The following is a 17895-nucleotide window of genomic DNA, read 5'->3' on the forward strand; positions in this document are numbered from 1 at the left end:
ATAAAAACCACAACGTGCATTTAGTATGATCTCTTATTTTTTGAAAATGATTCACATTTTCACAGATTCTGCAAGGGGTTCCTAAACTTCCGTATGCCAGTGTATAACTATTGTAATTCAACAGCATTGTAAAACAAATGTAAATGTAAAAAATATTATTTTGTAACAAGTCTAGAAATTCATGTTCAAGAGCTTTTATTTTTTGTGGACAACTGCAGTTTCTATGAAAGCAGGTTTACAAATTGCTTTGAAATGCAGATAGACTGTATGCTTATTTAAAGAAATCTCATCCTTCTGCAAATGACACTGAGCCATATTGCGATGTTTTGCCAAAGCGGTGGCACAAAGCACAATGTTAGAGAACTTTTGTATTGAGAAGGGATGGGCAGATATGATTGTGGAGGGCCACATCTGTATTGTCATTAGTCATACTGATGTTTATTCATAGTTCTTAGCAAAAAGATCCCATAAAACAAATAACATGAAAATATATGCAGTAGGTTGTTTGCACAGTGGTCATATTAGCCAACTGCTTGAAAATCACTGGCAGCATGATTTCTGATAAGTGCTGGTATGAAATGCAGGTCAGAAGAGAGATGAGTCTGTGTCAGAGAGCAGCTCTACAGGGAAGAGAGAGAGCGAAGCTCCCACGGTCAGTAACGTTGCATTGCATTTGATTCAGTAAAGGATTCTTCAAATGCTAATTTTATTGAAGTTTTGTGGATATCCTCAGATTCTGATCCAGCGGAGCAGCAGTCCAACAGATCTGGATTATCCAGCAGAATTATGCAAAATTAAACTGCGGGAGAAAAGTGAGCTCTGTCCAGCGATCTCTCCTTTTTACAGAAATATTGTTTATCTTTCTTGCTTTCTTGTATTCTTATTTGCTTTGTTGTTGACCATAATAATAATAATAATAACAATAATGTAAAAATTAACATTTTCATCTATCTATCTATCTATCTATCTATCTATCTATCTATCTATCTATCTATCTATCTATCTATCTGTCTGTCTGTCTGTCTGTCTGTCTGTCTCTCTGTCTGTCTGTCTGTCTGTCTGTCTGTCTGTCTGTCTGTCTATCTATCTATCTATCTATCTATCTATCCCCAAGTTCTGTTTGATTTTAATTTATTTAAAAAAGCAAAACAACTGTGTGTAATGCAGTGTTGGTTCTGATGTGCATTATCAGAAATAAGAGAACGTGAAATGTTGTGACTGAGCGTTTAGAATCAAGTATTTTTTAGAGCCGTGTGATAAATATGAGTGTCAGTATAAGCTCTCTTCTGTCAGGTGAGAGTGTGAGCAGTGAGACGTCTAATGGTTATCTGAAGGATGCTGCGGTGTGGCATGCGGTCGAGGAGGACACAGTGAGCCAGAGGAGCCTCCAGCTCAGTCACACTGAAGCACTGGCAGGTACCAGAACTCAACACAGCTCATCCCCTCTCAACTCTGATCCTGCCCAACACCCATGTGTCCCATCGCTGTAAACCCAAAGCAGAAAGTGCTGCCACATGACTCTGTGTTTGAAAGTTGCGGTGTTCCTGAGGTTCTTGTTATTGTTGCCCTTTTCTTTGGTCTCAGTATGACGTATGACTCAGTATGACTCAGCGGGACATCATATGATGCACAGAATAGTCCGGGCTAAATACAGCAGCATCTGTGGGATTTTGTCATTAATTTCCTGTTTGGAAACATGTAACAGATTTACACTGGAAGGTGATTGTACAGCAGCAGGATAAACATTACAAATAGACATTTCATCACACACATGAGATTAATGTGAATGGTTCATACATGCTACTGATGATCCAATGATTGTATCAGGATCAGCTGTTGTGTCTTATGTGTGGTTAAGTGTGTTTGTGTGAATGTGACTCCAGCACCCTTCCATCCATCACTGTGTTGTTGTGTAGGGTCTGATTGTCCCCCAGTGTCTCCGGCTCTCCTCCTGCCTCATGGCTGCTGTGAGGGCCCTCAGCTCCTGGAGGATGCCGTGAATGTGCCTCACCGTCTGGGTACTGCACTCATCCTCTCAACCTCATCTTGTGTTCTTCACTCTGCCTCCATCCATCGAAGGAAACGTGTTTCCAGACCTTCACATAGACAGCTTTCTTCTAAGACTACATCTTAACCAAAATTAAACCTCATAAAACTCATTTCAAATGCTCTTCATGGAAAGGAACATGCATTAAAACTAGTTTTAGTAGTATTTGGCTGTATTTATATCTTTTATTATTGGCCTTGTCTGATTTCTGTTTGGCCGATGTGTCAGAACATGTCTTTTATTTTGACTGTGCCTAAACTTTGGAGCTCCCATTCCTGTCTTCATTAGCCTGCTGTCTCTGTCTAACGTTTCTGTGTTATTTCATTTTTAATGCTTAAAACAAGAACAAAAATCTGTCAATTGAGTATAAAACATCCTCAAACTTTCTTTTTCTTCTTTGAGCCCACTGGCAAATATTTGCTCATGTTTTAATCATAATCTCACTTCATTTTCATTATTTTCTCATGAAACGAGACTTCCTCAAGTAAATGTGTCTTGATTTAAGAGTCTTTAGATATTTGAACTAAAAAGCAAGACATAAAAACCCAAAGGAAGAGCTTTTTGCAGTGATTTCAGAAGGTACAATACAAGTTATTTTACTTCGATTGTATGGCTCATACAGTATGATGAAGAGAGATTGTGGAGCTCATACTTCAGACACAAACTGAGCAAAATTATGCTCTTTGGTGCAGATGCTAATATTTATGACCAAAAAGTACGATGAAATTCTGCTTGTAATGTAAATCAATGAAATCTTTATAGCAGATACTTACATAAAACAATGTAAATATAAGTCGTCATTATACATCTCTACTAATATTTTTTAGCAAGAAAATGTTTAAATGCTTTGTTTTATGTTCAAAACATATAATGCAGTGCAATATAATGATGATTGAGAGATGAACTAATTAACTTTAATCAAAAGCCTGAGGATCAGATTTGAACATGATTTTAAAAAAGCATCTGTTAAGCCAAAATCAATCTTCTTTCAAGTCGTATTCAAAGTGATGTACTCACTCTGTGTCTGCTCTTCTTTGCAGACAGCAGTGAGTTTCTGGCCGATGACGTCAGCATCATCGCCGGCGGCAGCTTGACCGGTTGGCACGCCGACTCTGCCTTCGTCCTCTGGAGGAGGATCTTGGGGATTCTGGGGGATGTGAACAGCATCCACTGTGCCCGCATCCACGCCAAGGTCTTCAGTTACCTCTACGAGCTCTGGCACAAGCTGGCCAAGGCAGGTTCCCTCCGTGCTCGGCAAAGTCTGGTTCACAGGTACCGTAGAAACTAAATGATGAAGAACTCTTTCCTAAACTCCTGTTTCAGATCAGAGATAATCTCGGGATCAGAGTGGATGCAGACACAGCCGTGGCCAGACCCCTGTTCATCCCTCCTCTGCGCATGCTGGCCTCCTGGATCTTCAAGGTAACAAGATGTTTAGTAGAACAGAATGATAACAATACAGATATAGCTTTAATAGTCTTTCTAAATCTAAAAGAAAAGCCACTGAGTGGAGTCCGCACCAGAACTATGACCATAACGAAATAGAGGAACTTTCAGAATTTTTATTTTTTCCAGCTGATGATTGATAAAAATAATTGGCGACCAATCAGAAATCCTCCTGACTTTGAAGTATTTTAAGTTGCAGATTACAGAACTGCAATAGAACATTACCATGCACTGTTGAGGAGGCTTATATAGGTATTATAGTTATCTTTTACGGTTATCATTCTTGGTGTGAACTGGCCTTTATTGGGAATTCATCTGTATTAAATAAGCACAGTGTGTAGGAGAGGAGCAAACAGATGCACAGTACTAGGTCGAATGCAAATACAGCCCAGTGATGTCATGCATATGCTAATTTGGGCATGCTTTACTGTATTTACTCTGGACCTTTTGTGTTGAATCAGAATAGGCAGATTGAAAACTGAATGACTTGTGATGTATGGTTCAGGCTACCATGCTGCCGTCAGAGTTCAAGGCTGGGAAGCTCCAGGCGTATAAGCTGATCTGTGAGATGATGACCAAGCATCAGGACGTGCTGCCCAACAGTGACTTCCTGGTGCATCTCTACCACGTCATGCACAAAGGCTTCACCAGCGACGATCAGGTACAGATGATCCTGCATGTGTTTTATTAAACCTGCTTGTGCTCTGTTCTTGGTTTTACACTTCTGTTTATCGATTATAAGCATATAAATGGAGAGATATACATGCACACCAGGAAGGGACTTGGCATAGGAGTTCTGGAAGCTTCCAGCTCCAGAGGAATTAATAAATCATACTCATCAAGAAAAAGTACATCCATCAATAAAGATGGGTTTAGACACATGTACGTCAAACTGAAAATGCATTGCTGTATCGTTTTCATTCTCAAATTCTGTCTGTAGAGCTTAAGCCTAAGTATTTAACCTGAAATATCCCTTTAAAAAGAATATATGTAAAAAAAAATATTATGCAGTTGACCACTAGATGGTGCAACAGTCTTTCATTCTTGTGAATGCAGTAAAGGCTCACTAAAGCAGCCTGGTTCTGCATGTGATACAGTGCTTCTCTCCTAAATATTCACAAAGAAACATTATTGAATCATCAAAAGAGTGTTAGACTGATCTGATTTTGACTAATATACATTCAACTTGTTTTCCTATAGGTTTTATCGCTAATTACAATTCGATTATTATTTGATTATTATTTTGGTTTTGATGATGTTCAGATCTCCAGTGGTGTGTGCTGGCACTGCACTGCGTCCCATGGAGTGCCACTCTCTTCATTTCTGTTTCTTTTAATTTGGTCAAAAAATAAGAGCTCCCTGGATGTTGAACTGCAATGGAGATTGGACAGAAAAGGCAGCGAAAGTGCTTTTTGCCACTTTTGTGGATCTACAAACTTTTGTGTGTCGATTACACATTGGATTTGTATCACTGTTGGCTTAAAGTCTCAGACCAGACAGAGTTCAGAAACATCATGAGCGGGATTGTAGAAGTGCATCACTTCTGCTTTACCACTCACTTGATGCAGCTGTTAAAGTTAAAGGGCACCTATTATGCAAAAGTTTGGAGATTAATTTGTGTTGCCGGTATGTGAATGCAAACACTCTACGATGATAAAAATCCACCCATTTATTTTTTAGTCCCCATTAAACCAAATCAGTCTCATTAGACCTTCCGTTTTGATTCTCTGAGCAGTGTGATGTCACTGGCATTATCGCCAGAACTGGGTGTGATTTTAGTACGGGACTGCCTTTTTCGAGAACCAAATGAACTCCTTCTTCAGAGCTGGGTCTAACCTGCATAACTTGTACTAACCATGACGTAAGTAGACACTGATTGGCCAGACGCGTTTGAAAACGCCCACACACGCCATGAGTTTAAAGGCTGTGTAAAAATTATTTAAACGTTGTGTCAACTTATTTTGCAAGTATGATGAACAGCGATAGATTGACGGACGCTGAAGTGCAGGAATTTGTAGCAAATGTAGAACTGCCAGTTTGAGATTCTTTCAATCGCTTTACGTATACGTCGACATACCATCTCCATTATTGTGAAACCTGTGATACACAACAAATACACAGCTCCGATCACAGTGTCCTCCATCCTCCTGTTTTTAACATCATTCTTCTTTGTTAACATTGTTGTTAACATACTGGGAAATAGTTCTCGCAAAATCTTCCCACTACTTTAGTACTGTACATTTAGTTCGGGAACTAAAGCGGTCTGAAAATTAATTTAAAAATTCACATTATGACCTGCCTAAGGGTGGGACTTGACTTTGACCTTCAGACTGTAGAAAGTGCAAACTAAATGGTTGACTGGCAGGATATTGGAAAGAAAGATCTGAAGTTATTGCTCTGCCTTCATCAGAGAAGAGATGCTGTTGTGAGGAAGATGGGACATTAATGTATTTGACTGAAGATTAATGGGCACATATTTACTCTAAATAATAATGATGTGAATGTAATTAACACTGCATCATAAAATATTAATAAATGAGCAGTGTTAATTTTATGGTGATTTTATATCAGTAGAATGTGGCTGGTTCACAAACAGAATTACCAGCATATAAAAACCCTTTGAGTGATTCATACGTCAATATTTATTGATGCATAATACATTTTATTGTTTAAAAGAAACTGTGCTATGAAATTTATCTGTGCAGGAACCCTGATCACACTGAAGCTGTAGATAATGATTAAACCTTTCTTTATGCACCGCTAAAGGAACAGGAAAGTCAACAAAAGAGCACTTCTAACAGGAGATACTGGCTTGCGGCTGGATTTAATAAATACAGACTGACCATCAGCACATAGATTTTCACCTCCATCGTTTGGAGTCATGTAGCGGTCACACATTGAGGTATTTGTCTAAGAGCTGCAGTAGATCTAGAGTCTTCAGATGGAAAGGACCAATCGTGGCACATTCACCCATGTGTCTGTACATATAAATGTCCTTGCACTCCTCTGACAATTTTAAACCGTTTGGCCATGTTTAATTGTCACAGACACACATGCTGTGGATTCAGATTGTGCTTGCTGTATCTACCACTGCATAATAGTCCCGCTTTGCAGAATTGCCGCTTCCTCCAAAATGCTCTTTTTGGGTAATCACACAGCAGTTTGGTGGCGTTTAATTACGACTGGTTGCTAAGCATTGCAAAGGTCAGTTATTGCAGAATGAGGGTAAAAAGTCCCTGCAGATGCACCGCTTCCACCAATTTCACATCTCCTTCTCAGCAGGAGAATATTGTCTATATTGTTTTTGTTTTTCTTCATCTGACAGCGTTCACAAAGGATTCAATTAAGAATGACAAATCTGGCCGTGACGGAGCAGCCGTGTTTATGCATTTGTTTGTTTGTGCACATGGCACAGTGGTTTAAAAAACGAATGTGAGAGAGGCAGAAGTGGTTGGTGGTTTATAAAGAGTTATGTAATGATTCACACCTGCAGATAACTTAAGAAGTCTAGAGATTGTGCCTCCAAATGTTGTATGTGGTTTAAACCGGAGTTTTTATCTGTCAGTACTGTACATTTTTCAAATGTGTCTAATTTAATTTATTGCAGTAATTATTTTTATTTGCTTTTTGCACACTTTCACTGCATGATATTTCATAAAAAAATGTGGTTCCTCATTATTTAGAAGTGAATAAATTGACACCCACTTAAAAAAAGAAACGCAATTAAAAAAAATAGCAATGTGCCAGCTGTGATTATGAATCTGTACCAAATCACAGTCGATGATTTATTTGTGAATGGATCTGAACAACTTCTCCAGTCAAAGTGAGTCAGTTAGCCAGGCACTGAACTGTTCATGTCTGTCTGACTTTTTATTCTTGTGTTGAGATTGAGTGCGTGTTACTCATTCTGGATTTTTTATTGATGATTATGAGACATATACATGTATACATATTGACATACATATTACATACTTGAGTTATTTGTGAATTTCGCAGGTTGTGTAAACCCATAGTGGACATATACACATTTGTATGTAAAAACTAGGGATGCATGGGGCCCGATAGCGATACACACTTGAAAAGGACTACTTGCAGTAATAGTTTTTTTGTTTGTTTGTTTATCCTTACATGTTCAAGTACTTGATTTTTGTTCTTCATCCACCACTCCCCAACAGATGATCATTATTGAAATGTTTATTCCCCCCTGCTCCTTCATGTGCTCAGGATGTGTTGAACACCATGATTAGGTGGTGCTCCCCACGCTTCTTCTTCCTGGGTCTGCCGGGCTTCACCATGCTGGTGGGAGACTTCATCACCGCGGCTGCTCGTGTCCTCAACACTGACTCCTTTGAGGTACCACTGGTCCTGTCAGTCTGCATCTACACTACACACAGAAGAGCACAGCTTCATGTTGGTGTTTTCTCCATTCACGCTCATGTCAGGCTCCACGGGTCGAGGCTCAGACAGTTCTTGGTTCGCTGGTGTGCTTCCCTAACCTCTATCAACAGATCCCCTCTTTGCAGACTGTTCCTGGATCCGAGGATATCGTAGTTGGCAAAGAGGACATGAAGGTATGCCATTACAAAAGTTTGCCATTACCAAATCATTTGTTTTATTACTCATTTCTAATGACTTGTTTTAACTACCTTTTAAATATGTGATGTACTAATATGTAAACCATGCTCACAAGACTGAACCTTGAACCGGTGATTAGGCTTAATATACGTCATCAGTTGTATTAGTATTAACTGTCTTGGTCATGCTTTCTTTCTGTAGGACTATCTTGTGAACATCCTTTTGAAGACGGCTCGCAACGAGACATGTGAAGGAGCCAGGTACTGCACAACCAGATCATTCCTTACCCCACGTTCTCCAGGACACTGAGTGATCTGGCATTCATTTTTGATATTTTATTTGGTTCCCGTTCAAACGACATGCATGATTGCAACCACAGCGATGTGTTTCAGGTGTGTAGCGATCTGCAGTCTGGGGCTGTGGGTGTGTGAGGAGCTGAGGCAGACAGAAACTCATCCTCAGGTCACAGACGCCATTAACGTCCTGGGCGTCACGTTGAAGGTGATTATATTTGATCTGTTCTTCACCATCAGTCTCTTCTACTAGCCTGCATTAGCTGGATTAATTTGAGTTAGTAATTTACCAGTTTTGAACTTTGTCTCTGAAGACAGCCATGAAATTCCAAAGATTATATAGAATTGTCTTCAAAGGAAAACCTTTAGTTTTGCCAGGTCAAATAGGCTTGTATGTTTCCTGACCAGTTTTATTTATATGTAAATAAACAATAAATATAATGTTCACCCGTGATACTTCAGTATAACATAACATATCAAGTTACCTCAAATCTATTGATTTTAAAGAAATTCCAAACGGTCAGCACATGTAAGTAGCTGTATTACTGTTAAACTGCAGTATAGTTCAAAAGAGAGTCTGAAATGTAGTTGAGTCATTTAAAACCACTCATTTTCGAATGCTAACTTCCATCTTGAGTGTCCTCGTTCCCTTAGCTTATGCAGCGGTGATCTCATCCTGTTCATGTTGACTCAGAGCAGCTCAGGACAAAATAAACAGAGGAACAGGGTTTCCATCTCTAAAAGCATGTGCTGAACTGTTGGGAGTTTATGCGTGGCTGCCTCTCTTCTATTACTCTGAGAAAACACTCACTCTCTCACCTCAGATTCCACATGAGCCCCGAGCCAGAGAGAATTGTGGGTAGAGCAGTAGACACAGTCCATTAACCTGAGATCTACCCAGCAATGTTTCTCTGTGAAATAAGTGGGTGATGAATAGAAATAACAATTGTCCTTTTTACAACATCACATTAAAAATACCATATTTTATCAATAATACTATTATCACTAATACCAAATGATATTAACAAAAATTGGGGACAACTGTAAAACAGTTTTCTCTGATCAAGTGGAAATTGTATTGCTCTCAAAACGAATTGCAAGTGAAACGTGTTTTAATCATTTCTTTATTTTTCAGTATATTTTATAATACACTATTGTTCCATTGTGTTATTGTGATTGGTAAATTTTTTTGTGTTTGTTTTGAAAGACGTCTCTAATGCTCAACATGGCTGTGCTTATTTGATCCAAAATACAGTATAACTTGTGGAATATTATTACAGTTTACAATAACTGTTTTCTATTGTAATTTATTTTAAAATGGAATTTTCAGCATCATTACTCCAGTCTTCGGTGTCACATGATCCTTCAGAAATCTAATTCTAATACGCTGATTATAAGCTCAGGAAACATTTCTTTTTATTGTCAATGTTGAAAGTTGTGCTAATTAATAGTTTTGCATTCTTTGATAAATAGAATGTTCAAAAGAACGACATTTATTTGAAATATAAATGTCTTGTTGCATTTTAAATGTATAAAAGTCTAATAAAAGATGTATATTTTATAAAATGTAAATTAAATAAATTAAATTAAAATTATTAAATGTATGCATTTGGCAGACGCCTTTATCCAAAGCGACTTACAGGGCATTCAGGCTATCAATTTTTACCTATCATGTGTTCCTGGGGAATCGAACACCCTACCTTGATATGGCAATGCTCTACCAATTGAGCTATAATCTTATCTACTTAGTATTATATAGAATTCTGAAAATGAAATGTATTTCTTCCTTTCTTCACGATGCAATGTGATAACGAATGTCATTTTGTCTTTTAGTTTGGAAATAAGGTGGTGGCCAATGTGGCTTGTGACATCTTTCAGCTACTGATTTCTCACTGGCAGCACTTACAGAGACTGGATCCGTCCCTTCCCAAAAGAATTATAGAGGTACGACCGGTCTCCATCCGCGTGATGCATCTGTTAAGTAATGTGTAAGGGATGCCTACTTAATCTCCACTTTTCGTTTGTTGTAGATTTTTGTAGCAACCATAGCATTTCTTCTGCCCAGTGCTGAACACTCAGCGGTTGAGGCAGATAAAAAGGTGAGCAAGCAAAACATCTCTGTTTGTGTAAGCAGTGTTGGACCTGGGAATCCAGAATTAGTAGCACACAGCACTTCATCCTGTCTCTCTACTCATTGGTTCATCCTTCCTAACAGCTTGTCTATGGCAGGTTTATTGATTGTTTTGTAGTCTGAACGAATGCTTTTTCCCTGCACTCTAGTTAATGGTGTCTCTACTGCTGTGCCTGCTGGACTGGTGCATGGCCGTACCCCTCTCCATCCTGCTGGAGCCCATCACTATGCCAGTGCTGGATGACCCCGCCTCGCAGAAAGCCCCTCTACTCGACTACATTTACAGGGTGGGTACAGGTAGTAAGATGCTTAAAATTAAAGCAGAAATATTCCTGTGCATGTGCGTTTTAATATAAATGCACTCGCCCCCTCAGAGCTCATATTTAGTCATCAGACACTAATGAGAGGGCATTGAGGGGCACAGAATAAATGAGATATTAGTCTCGGCCTGTTGTGCAGATGCAGACAGACACAGACCTTTGTGCAGATGTCATGCTCCCAGAAAAAAATGGCCAAATTATTTAAATGTCCCATTGTTGGATTGATAAGCTCACCAATGAATGCTGAACTCAAGAATTCAGTTCATCATCATATGAGAGAAAATGCACCTGCTGCACAGGGGAAAAGGGAAGAATAAAAAATGGTCTTTGTTTTCCTCTGCACTCGTTTGACTGTTAATCATTTTCCGCTAGTTATTATATGCTCATTGGGATTACTTTAATCTCCCATTTGTCAGAGCCGAATAGCGTCTAGCACGAACACATGTACATAACCCTCATCAGGACAGCAAACCAGTACTCGTGTTGTGTCTCAGTTAAGTGCAAGAAATAATGATTAGCATCTCAAGCCTATAGTACTACTCAAATAATAATTGGTAATGACTGTCCTTTAATGTTATGGAGTCTTGGTTCATTTATGCAGCACAGTTTGAGAAGTGCCACTTGCTACATTAATAGACTAATGAAAATCAAGTTGAATCCTCAGAAACAGCCAATTTAGTTTAACACTTAGAGTAATGAATTGTCCTGAATTAGTTTAGTTTTTCTCTCATCTTGTCACAATGTGACTGTTTTATGCTATGCCAGTTTGTTTCCTTACAGGAAAAGCAGTCAGTTTATGGCTTAAAAATATCTGCTTTAAAAATTAAATATGGCTCGACTGAAGTCCATTGTAAGATGGTCTGTTACTGATTTACATGGAGAGATGATCCATCACACCTTTCCGTGACCCATACCTCTGATTTATCAGCAGTTTCCATTTGAGCCAGATGGCACTAGTGGCTCTGTGGTGTTAATTGTGTGGCAAAATTAAAGTTATGTGGTTTTATTTTTAGGCATTTTGACAACATGAATTTATATCTGATTGTGTTTATGTAGCTTAGAGGGTGGTTGTTTGCTGTGTGAGTGTGCGGTGTTCGAGAATGAGCCAAGGGATAAAGCCTTAATTAAATCAAACAGACCAAACCTGTTCAGGCACTGTGATAAACTGTGCTGGACTGTGTCTTATCTTCTCCAGCCAATAGAGCCATGGCCATCTGTTTTTGCACATCGATACACTCCCATATCACTGGAGAAATAGATTATTAGCCCATAAAGCCCATCTCACTGAGTTTCCTGGCTTAGCATGGTAAATATCGTCCCATCTCCATATGGCGGCCCTGTAGCGCTCAACCACACCGTCTGGGTGTAACAACAATGTTTCAATCTATTACAGATTTCTTTTTAATGCATCTCAGTGGAGGGCCAAGAAGAGCATCTTCACTGCTGAAGAAATCTTTGAGTTGTTGATCCAAACAGAGTTTGCTATTTAATGCATTCTCATTAGGCTTTCAAAATGCATTAACATCTAAACAAGGACATTAGTATCTTATGCATTACATTTTGTATTTGTAATTCAGTCTACAACAGCGAGAAATGCAGATCATTATTAAATAAATAATCTTGTGTTCCCCAGGGTTCTGTATTAGGCCCACATATATTTTATTTTTTTATTTTGTTTTATTGTAGTGTATCGCCAGTGTACTTAATTCACTGTTCTGCTGTTTTAGGTGCTGCACACTTGTGTATCAGGGTCTAATCTGCACACTCAACAGAGTCACTACCTCCTCAGCCTTGCTGATCTGTCGACAGACTATGAACCCTTCCTTACTTTAGGCAATGTCAAGAGCTTTGAACCATCACCCATACACAATGCCATGGGAGACTTCGGAAATCTCCTCACTGTGGCTGAAGGTAAGGACTCTGTTGTGCTTTCAGGAGGAACATACAGTAAATAGTGTAATTAATCTTATTGCAATTGTGTTATGTTGTTGTCTATAGCACGCCTAGGGATATGTCATGACTAATCTGTCATTAACTGCCCCAGGTCATATTTCATCCCAAAATCTAAATAAAGCAGAAAGGGCCTGTTTGTAGGACCATTAAGAGTGTATGCATGATTTTGGACTTTTAAACCACCTTTTAGAGAAGAAAAAAAAAGGTTTAAATGATATGTTTTATTATTAATATTTTGGTTTTATTTATTTAGCCTTTTTTAAGTTAATTTGCAAAATACAGTTTATGTTTATATCCTGGTAGTATTCGTTATTTTAAATTTACTAATAGTTCCAAATATATATTTATATATAGTGATATAAACCATATTACCTTAAATATTCATTTTTGTTTTGTCCTGAAACCTTATTAAATGCACGAATTTTTGCTTCACATCAACACAAATCACTCTTTAATGTCTGTAATGTAAAGGCCATTTTGACTTAATTTAGTTGGTCAACTTTTTCAGCATTAATGTTGAAACTGCTGCATCGCCCTTGAAAAGCAAAGAAAGTACAAAAATTGAACATTTTTAATTTGTCCTTTGAGTTCTTATCCTGAGCTCTTGTGAATCATATTAGAGCAAATGTAGCACAATGTGGAATGAAACAGAATTTGTAAAGAGGTGTGCATTAGTTCCCTCATCCACTCAAAGCAAGCCCATTTATGCCAATTATTAAATAAATCATTTTTTTTCTACTCCGACCTTACTTCATCCATTAGGCAATATTTCTTGTGTTTTCTACCTTGGCATGTCATCAAATGTTATCTGTTTTTGGTTAGGGTGAGGTTGGGCTGTGGGGGGTTGTTCTTTCCTTTTTCAAAAGGGATGTCTTTTATGACAGAATATTTATATCTGTGGAGTAGAGGAAGAAAAAGAATACTGGCTTTTGCAGCGCAAACATCTCCATCCATTGACATGCCTTTTCTATCTCTTTGTATGTAAAAAAACAAACAAAAAAACAACCTCAGCCAAAGAGCAACTCATAAGCAATATCCCACTACCTAGCTCATATTGATTAGTTCACTTCAAAGCTCTGTGCATCCCTAATGCAACTTGCTCGTCTTTGCAAAGAGCTTTTTCCACTTTGATGGGGATGATGGTATTGATAGCACTGTCACAATGTGAGCACTTCAGGGTTTTTTTCCCCCTTCTCTCTCTCTCATCTTAATCTTAATATCCCCTAATGACAACGCTAGATTTCTCACTTTTTGAGAGGTGTTCAGCGTTCGGAGGACTTAATTCATAGTGCTTGCAGAGCCCTATTCACTCCTCACGAAAGCTGTGATGCTCATTAGTGCAGCCCTTTGAGTTTGTTTTAGGAGAATGAATAGATATTTTAAAGGTGTCTGTGTGAACGTGTACATGGTGCAAACATGATGGAAAATGGCCTTCATTGGTCATGACAGCTGAAAGCCAGTATACCGACCAGCTTTTGAGAATAAGTACAGGAAAATACTGTACACAGTCAGCCGGTTTAGGACTTGTATTACCCCAAAAAAGTCAGTCACACAGCAGTCATTTTACAAAAATTATTTACCTGTTGTTTTTTTTTCAGTCAGAAAAATAAATATATCAAGTATTTCAGAGAGATGTGTAATCATTTGTGTTGAGTGTTGAGGTTACATGGACTGCCATAAATCTCAGTCTTCACATTTAAATATCTTCATTTGTATTTTGAAGTTGAACCAAAGTCTGATTTGTAACAACTTGAGAGTAATTATACATATACATACTTATCAATTCATCCGCAATTATTATTTTTTTTTTATTTTCTTTATGTATAATTTAAGGAATTATGTTATTGATAGTCAGCTACATTTTACATCCAGAACAATACTATATGAATATTATACTTTTATAATCCCAGTGTAATATGTGCTATTAATTTTTCCTTCTCTCCGGCTCCTTTCTTTGGCACATGTACATTTATTATTAATGTGCTTTGTCCCTTTAAAAAAATAGATTAAATAAATTGATAACAGGATTTTCATTTTTGGTTCAACTAATCCTTTGTGTAAGCTAAGTGTTTTCTAATTTACTAAACTTGTGTTGTTTCATGTTTCAGAAAAGAAAAGGAGAAGCCTGGAGCTGATTCCTCTGACCGCTCGGATGGTAATGACACACCTGGTCAATCATTTGGGCCACCATCCTCTCAGCGGTGGCCCCGCTCTCTTAAACAGCCTGGTCAGTGAGAACCACGACAACCCCTATGTAGAGTCCTCCGAGCTCTCCTCTGAAGTCTTCAAAAGCCCCAATCTGCAGCTCTTTGTCTTCAATGACAGCACACTGGTCTCATACCTGCAGATCCCCTATGACAGCTCCAGCACGACGGGGGCCAACCCGAGGGATCATTCCTCCGAGGTCCGTGTCATCGTCAGGGACATCTCAGGAAAGTACTCATGGGACGGCGGCGTTCTGTTCCGCACTTTGGATGGAGCTGGCTTGAGTTGCGCTGGCAGCAGAGATCAGTTGTCACACAACGCCACACACTCTGAAAAGCAGGACTCTGTGTGCTCCGGTAAATGCTCCTCTGAGCTGGAAGTGGAAGATGGCGTGGATGTGTTGGACCAGCTACTGGAAGACCTTGGCCACAGCAGTCCCGAGTGCCTGCCGCAGCCCCAGCTGAAGCTCACCCAGCCGCCCTCTCCACCCATCGGCATGAATCCTGACATGGAAGGGGTCATCATGGATGCCATCCACAGACAGGCCAAGCAGGAGGACGAGGAGCTGGCCCGGCTACAGACTGAAGACCCCAGCATCAGAGCAGAGAGGCAGAGAGAGCCCACACACCACGAGCCCAAATCTCCTTTTTACCTCTGCAGACTTCTCCTCAATGACCTCGGCATGAACTCATGGGATCGCAGGTATTGTATTTCATGGGAGTTGCTGGAAAACATTGAAGCACATCCCAAAATGAAAAATCAGTCACCCGCTTCCAAAGTTGCTCTTTTTTTCACATCAGTACTCATTGGTTCTTACGGGTCTCGAGGCCTTTCGCAAAATTTGCATGTGTGTGAATACCTGAAATGTTGGTGGCTGCTAGTGTTTTATAAAAAGGTACAATAAATAAAAACATAAATTATATATCTAGATTTTTAGCAAGTTTACAATCACACTCACTTAGCTATAAATATACATATTTCAAGGCTGCATTTGTTTAATCAAAACAGTAAAAGTATAGTATAAAAGTACAGTTTATTTGGAAGTGGAAATAAGATAAAAATTATTTAAATATCAAATAACTGGTTTCTGTGGTGATGCATTGCTGCCACACTCATATTATGTTTTTTTTCCTCTCAATTATGTCGTAATAACGGGATGTTATTTCATTGACATATTTTGTCAACGAGATGTCATCAAAACGACTTCTTTTTCTCATTAAAATGTAATATTTTGTCAAAATAACGAGATATGTCATTAAATTTGTTATCTTGCTTTCTTTTTGAAAATAAATAAGAAATAGTAGCTTTCAAAATAAATATTTTATTTGATCCAACATAAAATGTATTAAAACATTTATTAAACTTAAACGTAAAATACACATAGAGCAGCTGATACTACACAGAGCCGTTGTTAACTGAGAAGATGCGCAAATAAACGCTGAAAATGAAGTGGATTTGCGCATCTTCTCAGTTAACAACGGCTCTGTGTAGTAACAGCTGCACTATGTGAAATCACGCACCTGATGGAATTTACCGCTGATTAGAGAACCGGCTTTACTGACGAGACGCGCAAAAAGATCGGCCGATCGTGATCGGAGCAGCCCTAGTTTCGATATTGATTAATTAATGAAATATGCTCTGATTTCGGAGTTGCAGTGATAGAACCTCCCTGTCATTCAAAATCAGATCTGATATTGCGCTAAAAATCATCATGTCTGCTGATCCCTCGTGATTGGCTGAAAGTGCGGCCGCGATGTCAACATCAGCATCAGTGCAGCATCATTTGCAGTGTGTGTGTGTGTGTGTGTGTGTGTGTGTGTTAACGGATTAAATTGACCACCCTAGTAAAAATAATAGTAAAAAGAGTAGGGATAATTCATACCTGTGATGGTAAAGCTGAAACTTCAGCAGCCTTTACTTAATATATTAGAAATAATTATAATGTGCTAATTTGCTGCTCCAGAAACATTTCTTATTATTTCTTCTTCTGATAGATAATAGTCTAAATAATAGTAAATATAATAGACTTTTTGAGTATTTTTTTTTTCTTGAGAGCCTATTTGCATATCAGAATATATAATCATAAAATATATAGTTGCATGAGTTCTAAATATTTATGTTAATCCCATGCATGATATGATACTATGGGGTCAGTGTTTAGGGTCTTCAGAGGAGTAAACCTGCAGATGGCTTACATTACTTGGTTTTACTTTGGTTGAACTGAAAATACTTTAACGTAAAAATAAAAAAACAGTGATTTCGCCTGTGTCTCACCATTTATCTTTTAGAAAGTTTTTCCTGTTTGTTTTATGACTGTTCCATTTCTTTTACTCTTCATAGAAAAAGCTTTCATCTTCTAAAGAAGAACTCCAAGCTCTTGAGAGAGCTGAAGAATTTGGACTCAAGGCAGTGGTAAGTGTTTTTGGTCGTTTCAGAAGACCGCGACATCTGATGTCCATGCCTTAAAGTTCCATACAGATAATCGCATACCAAGTAAATTAGTGACTTTGTGCCTGATTCCTCGGCACTTAACGCTAAAAATTAGCAGCAAACAACAGCATGCATTTGGAGAGCTCAATCACGCAGCCTAATGCCAGTCTACAGAGAGCGACTAAATCCTTTAAAAGCACTATTAAGGAGACATGTCTTAAGACCACTCTCAGATACTCTGCTCCTCACGGCCTAATCCTGGCCACGTCTGGCTGATCACAGCTCCACACTTCTCAGCCAACAGCGATCAATAGGCACTCAGAGTGGCTAATTACAGAGGCTTATTAAAGAATACCCCCAGGATCGGGCCACCGTTACCCTCCGCATGCATAGCCAGCCCACTCATGGCAACGGCTGACTGAGCATGCCAAACATCACACTGCACAGGCATGATGCTTCCTTAGCAACACTGCTCAAAGAGACACATATACACTG

The 17895-nt window shown here is 38.7% G+C and overlaps 1 protein-coding gene across 6 annotated transcripts in view; it reads left to right on the plus strand.

The window, feature by feature from the left end:
* Window positions 1-17895, plus strand: part of LOC128031480 (ral GTPase-activating protein subunit alpha-2) — a 164450-nt gene that overhangs the window by 88135 nt on the left and 58420 nt on the right. For 5 of the 6 annotated variants that reach the window (XM_052619774.1, XM_052619769.1, XM_052619770.1 and 2 more), the window contains 17 exons: window positions 585-652; window positions 734-812; window positions 1294-1416; window positions 1917-2018; window positions 3088-3281; window positions 3371-3469; window positions 3999-4154; window positions 7718-7846; window positions 7936-8064; window positions 8270-8328; window positions 8461-8569; window positions 10195-10305; window positions 10392-10460; window positions 10642-10779; window positions 12540-12723; window positions 14874-15672; window positions 17311-17382. In XM_052619774.1, coding sequence (XP_052475734.1) covers window positions 585-652; window positions 734-812; window positions 1294-1416; window positions 1917-2018; window positions 3088-3281; window positions 3371-3469; window positions 3999-4154; window positions 7718-7846; window positions 7936-8064; window positions 8270-8328; window positions 8461-8569; window positions 10195-10305; window positions 10392-10460; window positions 10642-10779; window positions 12540-12723; window positions 14874-15672; window positions 17311-17382 — 2620 coding nt within the window. The remainder of the gene's footprint in view (window positions 1-584; window positions 653-733; window positions 813-1293; window positions 1417-1916; window positions 2019-3087; window positions 3282-3370; window positions 3470-3998; window positions 4155-7717; window positions 7847-7935; window positions 8065-8269; window positions 8329-8460; window positions 8570-10194; window positions 10306-10391; window positions 10461-10641; window positions 10780-12539; window positions 12724-14873; window positions 15673-17310; window positions 17383-17895) is intronic. The other variant, XM_052619771.1, reaches the window with a different exon arrangement.

This window comes from Carassius gibelio, chromosome A17 (genome assembly GCF_023724105.1).
Source record: "Carassius gibelio isolate Cgi1373 ecotype wild population from Czech Republic chromosome A17, carGib1.2-hapl.c, whole genome shotgun sequence".
In the NCBI taxonomy this organism is placed as follows: domain Eukaryota; kingdom Metazoa; phylum Chordata; class Actinopteri; order Cypriniformes; family Cyprinidae; genus Carassius; species Carassius gibelio.